Below are 10,645 nucleotides of genomic sequence, written 5' to 3' on the forward strand. Positions count from 1 at the left end.
ATCATTTTAAAGGTATCAGACTGCACCTACATCTACGCCTTCTCTTCTGTAATCTAGTTGATATCAGTTCCAGTTGTCTCTGTCCTCTCCATGTAAACATCTCAAGGCTATGAGCGCAAATCAGAAGTACAACTTGAGGTGGCAGAAAAACATCCCACAATGCAATGGACAAAGGAAGGAAGGGAGCTATACTCCCAGTGGCAAAAGCTAAAACAAATTGTGGATGGTTGTAAGAAATAAATGATCAAATATTGTGAAAATGTGTGTTTAGGTTTATTTGGATATTGAGGCATTACACATATAAGCAGTAGAACTGGGGTGATCCTTTGTTAGCATGTTCTTCTTCTGTAATCAAAAAATGTGGCAGTAGTTCTATTGATGCATTGCAAAAAGTTAAGCCCATGAATTGAAACAAATAGGAGTTTGATCCATTTATTTCAGCTAACTACTACAGCTATGTGCATTTATTTCAACCTTTTATTTGATCAAACTACTTCAACTTATTATTTTTACTATTTCAAGAGTTTAGCTAACTGTTCTTAAATTACATGAACTATTTCAGGTTTTTCCTTGTCTTTATCCATTCATTTTTTTCATTCTTCCACATTAGCCATGTATTTTAGTAATCTTTTTAAACATTAAATTAGGCTTACTACAGTTTCTCAACTATTTCGCTGTTAGCTTGCTAGTTTGACTATTTAGCGATTACTACTAGCTAGCTGTTTCAACTGTTCCAACTTTTTCAACAGTTAAATCCTAATCTATGAATTTTGGTTAACTAACAACTGTTAATAACTTTAAGGTATCTATTTTACCACTGTTTAACCACTTTTTCATCGGTTTCCCCATTCATTTTAGCTTTTACAAATATTCACAAGTTTAGCTAGCTAATAGCCTACATCTTTTTCTTCATTACAAAACACAACTTTTTAACGGCTCATTCATTTTAGCTAACTATTACAACTGTCCGTGCGTTTGAGGTAGTTTTTTCAACTGTTTCTTTATTTGTTTAACTAACTATTTCAACTTTTTATCCATTAACTGTTAGATAGCTATATCAGTTGTTTCTAAGTTTACCTCAGCCTACCATTTAAACTGTTTCAGCATTTCTTAAGATTAATATTTGAAGTGCATTCAAGTGTGTAGTGTACTAGTATATAGTTTCCTCATTACATTAGCTAAATATTTAAACTCTTTACTCATTCCAGCTTTATGGTCTGTAATTTATTTCAGGCCAGTAAATTGCTGCTAAAATCTCCTTAGCTTAAACTACACGGCTAATTCATTGATTTAATGCAATTACAGAAACATATTTTTGCCAATGATTGGAAATGTTAGATGTCAGATTTTTTTCAACCATTCCTGAGAACACTTGTGAATATTAACAGTGAACAAAATGCATCAACCAAAAGGCCAAAAAGATACCAAAGAGAGAAGAGTCAATGAATGCATTTCAATACTGAAGTGCAACACAAGCAACATGTGGGGAAGAAAGGGGGTGTACAACAACTCTGTACATCAGCTCTCTGGTGGGTTTAAACAATCAAGGAAGTGTTGTATTTTATTCACTGTTGAGGACTTATTAAAACTCTCTCCTTATTTCATTAGGCCAACTCAACACTAACCTAAATTAGAGCCAGATGAGGGCAGGAGGGAGAGAAAGGGGTCTGTCCCTCTACTCTGTTTACGCTACAATAAGCAGAGGTTTGCTCGTCTCTCTCTGTCTACAGAGCTTGCACCATATGAAAGGGTACGGCGTCGGTGTCTGTGTGCTGGTGACGGTCCCATTGTTTCTCCAGGTGTACGTTTGCGCATGCACATAAAGCATGTTTTTGTGTGTCTGCTGCATCACCTGCACAAAGAACAACCCCATACAGTCCATGATTTTCAGCATTAAAAACACAGATGCAGTAAGGTGCATAGATGCAGTGATGTCTGAGAGACACATCGTTATGAAACAGTTGACTGTCTGCTTCAAACTAAATCATTTGCAGTGTTGGAAAGAAGCTTAAAACAACTATTACTTATGTATTGAACAGTAAATTATTACTTCAGTACTTAGATAAGTATTATGCATTTTAATCTACTACATTATGTCAAAGCATATTTTTTCATACAAAACACAGTGGTTGAACTACATTGTTAGTTAACAACAACTCCATCTCTACATATTTTACATTCACAGATCTTTGCTTTGGTTCATTTAAATGCTCATTAAGTATTAACTTTAACCACTGTTAAACTCACTCGCTTTGCGTGTAGCGTGATGTAAACAGCAGTAGTTGCATCATTTAAAAAGTTATAAATATATCCCTTTATCTCTTTGTCAATAGGTAGAGCTGTCCCACTACTATGACAGGAGAGGTAGACCCCTTATTAAAGATCTTCCTGCTCTCGTTCATAAAACATCACACCTTGAGGCAAAGCCTGCAACCCCAGAGGTGGGGACCATAAACACACACAGGAATTGTACAGCACACAAGAGGTTAACAAGCTGTTTCCACACACTGAAACACCCTCCCATCATCCACTCCCCCCTGAAATGGACTGTCCCATGGATTCACATGACATGCGTGTGTGTGTGTGTGTGTGTGTGTGTGTGTGTGTGTGTGTGTGTGTGTGTGTGTGTGCGTGTGTGTGCGTGTATGTGTGTGTGCGTGCGTTCTCTTAGCCATATATATTGGCCCATGTGGACACAGACGTGGAGTTTAGAAGGATAGACTTTGTATTGGCTGCAGGGCTGTTGGCTTCTCTTCCTTCATTTCTCTCTCAAGAGAACCAACAGGAATATAAAGCAGCCTTTAGATCTCTCTGGACTGTTTCTTTGTGGGAACCGAGGAACCTTTTCTACCTGAGAGTACACTGTACCTGGCCCTGTAGAAAACATGAGTGATCTGCTGGACGATGGCTCTTTCATGTTCACGTCGGAGTCCGTAGGAGAGGGACATCCAGGTGAGTCTTTTATTATCAACTTTTTGTGTGACATTTGGACTTCAGATTACTCTGGAAATGAGGTGCATTATAGGTTTGACTTCAAGATATATTACAACTTATAGAATCTCCTAACACTTCACCAATTCCAACAACTTATCTGTACCTCTTTCTTACCTTTACACAAGAATAAAACAACATTGCTACTTAAACACAGTGTGACTTTGGAGAAAGAAAAACATCCAAAGAACAAACTTATTTTAATTTGGACTTCATGTCCACTATAAGTCTACAGTTCTGCGTATTTACTCTCCAAGCATGGTTGGTATTCCATTCACAGCAACATGTGTTTACTGCTCCTCATTCTCACTTCTGGGGTACAGAGTGTGAATGTGTGTCAGTGTGTGTGACTGGTGTAAGGTTGCACACTGGGGGGAAAAAAAGACCTACAAACGAGAGGGGCATGTGGGCTCCATGGTGGTTGTTACTATTTATGATTTCAGGGTCAAAAAGTGGGATATCAATTTCATAATACAAATGTAAAATGCATGCAAATTATTGCTACAGTGCAACCTTATCTTACAGCTTTCACATAATCAAAATATATCAGTTCAAATCAATCCTCCTCCTATCAGCACCCAAGGGTGGTGAATGATGAATGAAAGTTACTAAGACGATATGTGAAATTGAAAATTTAAATCCAAATAAGGAGACTTAAAATAAAGGGAAGCCCAGTTGTTCTATTTGCACTTTGTTCTTTAAAGCTTCTCTGACATTAACCCTAATGATAACAGTTAATATCATGTACTCTACCCTCTAGGCTGCTGCCTTTGGAGCCCTCCTCCCATCCTCCCCTCTTGTCAGTGTGTTGTAATCCTTTCACAAATATGTAACCTTACAAAGTCCCCGGTGCCGGATCAATAATCAGTAACCTCTGCAGACTGAGCCAGTCCAGTGCAGCTCTGTAGTACAGAATGTGACACAATGATCAAAAGTAAAAAATCATTTTAGACTCCAAGAGAAAGAAACATACAGAAGTAGAAAAGTGGTAACTTATGAACTAAATGAAAGGAAATGAAGGTTGACTAAATCACATTTGAAAAACGTTTTCTAAAAAGGGAGTCAATCTGTCAAAGCCAATTTCCCAATTTCCATGCTGTCAAGAAAAGCAGATGGCTTAATTTTCCAGAAGATTTATGCATTTGTGTTTATTACAGTCTTCATGTTTTCTATTTTACCAGCAGAAGGCAAAGCTGCCAGTTCTGATCAAATGTCTCCACACATTATTTTTCTTCTTACTTCACTGTTAAGAAAAACCTTTCTGTTTAAAGGAAATCTTGTAACCAGGCCTTGGATTTGATTTCTAATAGATGTAGTCTCTTCAGGGGGTTCAGACTTAGACAAAAAAACAACAATGTTTGCACATATAAAGAGGTGCCTGGCCTTGACAGAAGGCTGCAGCGCACCCCACTTTGATTTGATAACACACCTCACAGTCTGGTCTTTTCCCACTGATAGCGGGATCAGAGTAAAAGACACGTCTGGTCCTTCAGGTGCACTTCAACATTTAATATAGATATTTTTGCTCCATGCCTGAGAGATTGTGTTCAAAGTAAGTATTGGGGTTCACAGTGTTCTGAACAGCCAAACAGCCAGATGTTGATGTATTTCTGATGTAATCTGTGAGTTGTATTGCTTCAGCGGGATGCCAAAGTGATGAATAGAGCAGTTTGTGAGGCATTGTCCTGCTGCTGCACTCAAATCCAGCTGATACAAACAAGTCCAACACACACACACACACACACACACACACACACATACACATGTAAGTGTTTAACCCTTCAACAAAAGTTGGTCTTTCAACTTAGAAAATCATTTTTGTTCATTTAAAAGCTTAAAAAGCCTACATTAGTAAAGCTACACACATAGTTTCTTATATCCTTCTAATAAAATTATTTCTATTTCAGCTGTTTCAACCAAACAGGCCTTTGAAATCTTATAGCAATTACAAAGTCAAACAAACTACTTGTGTCCTGAATCTAAACATTTACTTGTTGCTTCCCAACAGACAAAATCTGTGACCAGATCAGTGATGCTGTCCTGGATGCCCACCTGAAGCAGGACCCGGACGCCAAAGTCGCCTGTGGTGAGGAAACTAGAATTCAGATCAGTTCAAGTTGTTGTTCTTGTTACACTGAAAAGACAAAGGGAGGTAGAGATGTTTATTTTCCCTTTTTCTTTAAAATCATAAATGTAACATTCTTTTAATACAAAAACAACATGGCCTGATTGTTTTGGAAGTCAAAGGCATATCCGAGATAATGTATCGTGTTTCAATATTGACTTCTGAAAGTCACAAAATGTAAGCTTGCTGGGGGAAACCCAGTGACCTTCCATGTTGTTTTCCAGCCAGTTTCCAAGAAATTGAAGTCCAAAGGTAATCCTAAGATTTTTGCTTGAGCCGCAGATGATTAAAAATGTTCAATATGTTTTTTTAGAGACGGTGTGTAAGACGGGCATGGTGCTGCTCTGTGGGGAGATCACATCTAGAGCCAATGTGGACTACCAGAAGGTGGTCAGGGACACCATTAAACACATCGGCTATGACAACTCCGAAAAAGGTGTGGGGGGGGGGGGAATCCTGAAAATCAACAGAAATATTGGTAATATGTGCTCCGTGTTGGCAGAGTCGCAGCTTAACTTTTCTCTCTCTCTCTCTCTCTCTCTCTCTGTTTTGCTTCTCCTCTGCAGGTTTTGACTACAAGACGTGTAACGTGCTGGTGGCTCTGGAGCAGCAGAGTCCGGACATTGCTCAGGGAGTCCACATTGATAGATGTGAGGAGGACATTGGAGCTGGAGACCAGGTGGGACTGTCGCAACAGGACAGAGTGTCCTCTGGCACAATTGATAGTGACATAAGTCAAACATCACAGTTTGTTCACGTTGTTTTGTATTATAAGGCAAAGTTAGCAACTTTCTGTTTCAGTTCTGTCTCTCTCTCTCTCTCTCTCTCTCTCTCTCTGCAGGGTCTGATGTTTGGCTACGCCACAGATGAGACAGAGGAGTGCATGCCTCTCACCATCGTCTTAGCCCACAAACTCAACTCAAAGATGGCCGAGCTCAGACGCAGCGGCACCGTTCCCTGGCTGCGTCCCGACTCTAAAACACAGGTGAGGATATCAGCTGATGTCTCCCAGAAGCTAAATCTTCAATTGTACTGCCAACTAAAAAAAAAAGTGCAACACTTGATACTTTAAGTATTGAAGATGAAGCTCCTTGTGCAAAAATAACAGACATTTGATTGATTCATTTAGCTGACTACACTTCTATGACATAAAGTGTAAAAGCTCTGAGGCCTGTAGGTTGTTGGAACATCTTGGTTTGATCACAAAACTTACCATGTATCCTAACAGCAGCTTTATAACGTGCATAAATCAGAGGCTGGAACTTCTTGAAAACATAAAATGTTATCTAAAACCTTAGAGTAGGGTCTTCACAAGAAAACACAGATTTAGCCAAAACTATTAATGATCCTATGGAGGTATTAAGGTTACCAGGGCAACAGCAGCAGAAGCAGGATCTAGATTTATATGAGAGAAAGAGAGACAATTGAAGATTAAGTTCATATTTGTAATACCAACATTCTTTAAATGAACTCTTGTCTTTGCTGTCCGTCCATCAGGTGACGGTACATTATGAACAGAAGGACGGAGCTGTGATCCCCAAGAGAGTTCACACCATCGTGATCTCTGTGCAGCACGACGACTACGTCACTTTGGAGGAACAGAAGAGGGTCCTCAAAGAGAAGGTAGAGCCTCAGGAACACACGTAACTGGACTTTAGACATGCATGTTGTTTCAGTCATTAAAACGCTTTGATTTGCATTGATTTTGTCAGGTGATCAAAGCCGTGGTTCCTGCTAAATATCTGGACGACAAGACCATCTACCACCTCCAGCCGAGTGGTCGCTTCGTCATTGGAGGACCTCAGGTGACTGTCCAGCTCAAACTGCTGGTTGAATCTACGTCCCAACATTTATTTATCTTTTTGCTCATGCCCAATCTGTCTTTGTCTCTCAGGGTGATGCTGGTGTGACCGGCAGGAAGATCATTGTAGACACATACGGAGGTTGGGGAGCTCACGGGGGCGGAGCTTTCTCTGGTAAAGATTTCTCAAAGGTCGACCGCTCTGCTGCCTACGCCGCTCGCTGGGTGGCCAAGTCCCTGGTCAAAGCCAAACTGTGCAGGAGAGTTCTGGTTCAGGTGCGAACACTAACGAGGGCTTATGCTACATGTTGGTGACCAGTGTTTGTGGCATAAATCTGAACTGATGAAAACACTGCTATCTATCTGTTTGCGTGTGTGTCGCAGGTGTCCTATGCTATCGGAGTGGCCCATCCTCTCTCCATCTCCTTGTTCACCTACGGTTCCTCCGAGAAAACAGAGTCAGACCTGCTGCACATCGTCAACAAGAACTTTGATCTGAGGCCAGGAGTCATTGTCAGGTAAACATGAATTTATGACGTCTGTATCTCACATGTGTAGGACAAAGATAAGACTGCTGTGTGTAGTATAGTTTAAGGGATTATGATGTGTTAGAGTAGTTCAAGAGTTCAATGAGACTTATTTTGGTTTCTGTACAAATTAGAAAATCTCTGCAGCATTAGTGTAGCTTGTGTGCCGTGTTGAATTGTACACACAATTTACATTTACATCCAATGTACCATAAACGTTTAGTTCCCAAAGCTTCATGTTACTAATAATACCACAACAATGACGCTATACAAAGCAACAACTTATCGTTGCTGGTAGTCGTTGCTGGTAGCCAGGTAACCCCTGAATTTTGATGTCTGCAAATGTGCTCAATAGGTCATTCTATTTCTTTCTTTTTTGTGCATTCATTCATCAGTGGTAAGCTTTCTACTCTCACTCCATCAATGTGTCAAAGTTATATAAACAATGTACTTACGAACTGTTTAGTGGATGGACATTTTTATTAAATGCTGGTTTCAGTTTGGATGATTCCTTTATGATGATGCTGCTGCATCCAAAACAAAACGTAATTTTTCATAATAACTTGAAAGGAAAGCTTAAAACTTAAAAAGTTCCTTGTCTCTGGGTAGAGGTTGTGTAGAGGAAACACAGGCAGTAAATTTAAATCTTTGTCTACACAGATGTTGTCCTCAACTACTGTGCAGCAAATGCTCTGTGTATCAAGGATGTATAGTTCCAAAAGTTTAAGATGTTCAGAATCAGAGACAGAAATACTTTTAAAAATCCCAGGGAGAAATTTGGTTGTTACAGTTGCGCTTTAACAGATTATCGCAGTGGGAGTATAGAAATACAATTTAAGAATATAAAATAAAATAGAAATATCAGAATAAACAATACATACAAAGTGAGGGTAAGAATAATAAATGTACAAAGCACAGGGAACTGAAGATATATGTTTTTATTTTTCAGTTTTTAGGTTGAATGCCTTCTAATGGTTTGATGAAATACATTTTTTTTTTCCTCAGGGAACTGAGGCTGAAGCGGCCGATCTACCAGGAGACAGCTTCTTACGGCCACTTTGGCCGATCAGAGTTTACTTGGGAGGAGCCCAAAAAGCTCGTCTACTAAAATACTCCACCTGGCTCGTCCTAATCGACTCACCTGGACGCTGAGCAAGAGGCCTCCACACAGGTTACAACCAGCCAGCTCCATCTTTTGATAGGACATTTTTATATAATAGAGAGTAAGTTAGGGCTATGTCAGCTTTAAAGAGGTGAGGAGGTCATAATTTGCATCTGACGGACATAAAGGGACACTGCAGAGGACATCTCAGAAACATTCTACAAAACTATTGGTGCTTCACAAATATTCATACAGTCACTAGACACTACCTGATAGCTTACTACACAGGTACAACACAGCAAATACAATACTTTTTTTTTTTTTTTTTTTTTACCTCAAAGCTGTGATAGTTCCTCTGTCAGACCAGTATGATGTAAACAAACAACCTCTGTGTATTTTTTAAACAACAGTACTTCTGTCACAGGGGTCATTCCGATGTTCCCAGGGATCTGTGATCGATTGGTTTGGGCTTTCTTAGTGGTTTAATTTTTTTTTTTTTAAAGAACAGAGGGAGATGGATGTTTGAAATAAAGCTTGTACTGTTGAATTCAATTAGAGGTGGATTTCAACAAGTTGATCTTGGAAAGCACACACCAAATATAAGACATAAGGAAACAGATTCTTGAATGTGTCTTATATATATAAATGGTATTGTGGATTATAGGACCTTGGGAACAAAGACATGATTCTTTTTTTTCTTTTTTTATTCAAATGAGTGTAAGAAGTGTAATTATTGCTTAACCAAAGACTTGGCTTCAGAAGAAAACTTTTTTGTTTTGGTCACAACTGTGAAATGAGTCTTACTTTGTAATGTATGCTTCAGGCAGCTGTTTGCCTACAATCAGAAGACAGGTCATTAAAACCCTTTTAATCATATATTGCCATTCATCAACCACGCACAGCCTTATGTTGTCATATCGATCTTCTTGTACCATCCTTATGGAAGCAATGTTTGATTTGAATATCAAGTCACTTTTATTGCACACAGCTCATCTAGTGGCTTGCTTGTGAATGATATATGTGCCTTTTGTACCTGCAGTCCTGCAGCTGTGACTGAGTCTGTATATGTGACTGAGTTATCGATGCACCAATCATAAAAAATTTGGACCCTTACAGATGTTTGACATAACTTAGCTGAGTGCAGAATCTGATCCTGATGTTTTTATGATTACTTCTTCATAACTCTTTCTGTGTCTGTTTTTCAAATGAGCTCGGATATATTTAAATGATTGTGAGTATCCCCCTCTCATGAAACATGTCTTAAAAACTGCGCTGATATAACCACGAGGCGTTGAAAGACTCACACACTACCAACATTTTCTCTCACGTTTGACCCTGAAAACTAATCAATTCATATCGGCTATAATAATATTCATTTGGTACATTGGTGCATCCCTAGACTGAATTTAGCCAAAACTCGACATCTTCTGATTTCGCTCTGCATCATTCTCTTCTCTTTGCTAGCTGCTGGGACTAAAGACTTAAGAATTAAGTGGACCACACTGATGTCTTACAAATGTTGCATTTCAACGTTAAGATGCAATATCAATGCTGCGTGATTTTATACAATCTGATCCTTGTATGCCTTTAAGATTTTCAGCTGGTTTGAAGCTTTCTTTTAATCTTAAATCATTTCAGACTTCTGCCATGTTACACAGCGTATTTATAGCACATCCTTCTCCGTGCATTTCAAGTTAAAACGAGACCGTTCTTATATCTCACAGGGCATTAAGAAGATTTCAAGTCAGCTTAGTTACAAAGCATTAAATGATTGCCTTCTCAAACACTTTTTAATGCATGTAGGAGTTGTGAACAGTCGTTACACTTCATGTCTGTAGAGGTTTTGGACTTTGTGGTGGACCCTGCTTTCATCTACAGCCCACATTGGTTTTTTTTTTGTAAGAGACATTTCCCTCTATTTAATGTGTTGATCTCTGTCATGTCGCTGTCAAATTTACTGGCAGAGAAAGTGGACAATGTAAATAATTAAAACAATAAAGAAAATCTGAAATATAATACCAGTTGTCTGCTTGTTTCCTCGGCATTCTGGGTAACAGATTCATATGACTGAACTGTGAAGTTGAAGGACATTCAAACAC

The 10,645-nt window shown here is 39.0% G+C and overlaps 1 protein-coding gene across 1 annotated transcript; it reads left to right on the forward strand.

The window, feature by feature from the left end:
• The first annotated feature begins 2,691 nt into the window (after positions 1-2,691).
• mat1a (methionine adenosyltransferase 1A) lies at positions 2,692-10,562 on the forward strand. Its single transcript, XM_020648093.3, has 10 exons — positions 2,692-2,952; positions 5,000-5,077; positions 5,430-5,552; positions 5,683-5,795; positions 5,958-6,101; positions 6,614-6,739; positions 6,829-6,921; positions 7,011-7,193; positions 7,302-7,435; positions 8,450-10,562. The coding sequence occupies exons 1-10, from the start codon at positions 2,886-2,888 to the stop codon at positions 8,550-8,552; spliced, it is 1,164 nt and encodes a 387-aa protein (XP_020503749.3). The 5' UTR covers positions 2,692-2,885; the 3' UTR covers positions 8,553-10,562.
• Positions 10,563-10,645: the final 83 nt, after the last annotated feature.

This window comes from Labrus bergylta, chromosome 10 (genome assembly GCF_963930695.1).
Source record: "Labrus bergylta chromosome 10, fLabBer1.1, whole genome shotgun sequence".
In the NCBI taxonomy this organism is placed as follows: Eukaryota; Metazoa; Chordata; class Actinopteri; order Labriformes; family Labridae; genus Labrus; species Labrus bergylta.

Coding starts and splice junctions, on each gene's coding strand:
- mat1a (XM_020648093.3), top strand. CDS start 2,886: ATGAGTGATCTGCTGGACGATGGCTCTTTCATGTTCACGTCGGAGTCC. Junction 5,796..5,957: donor ACATTGGAGCTGGAGACCAG/GTGGGACTGTCG, acceptor CTCTCTCTGCAG/GGTCTGATGTTTGGCTACGC. Junction 7,194..7,301: donor GCAGGAGAGTTCTGGTTCAG/GTGCGAACACTA, acceptor TGTGTGTCGCAG/GTGTCCTATGCTATCGGAGT.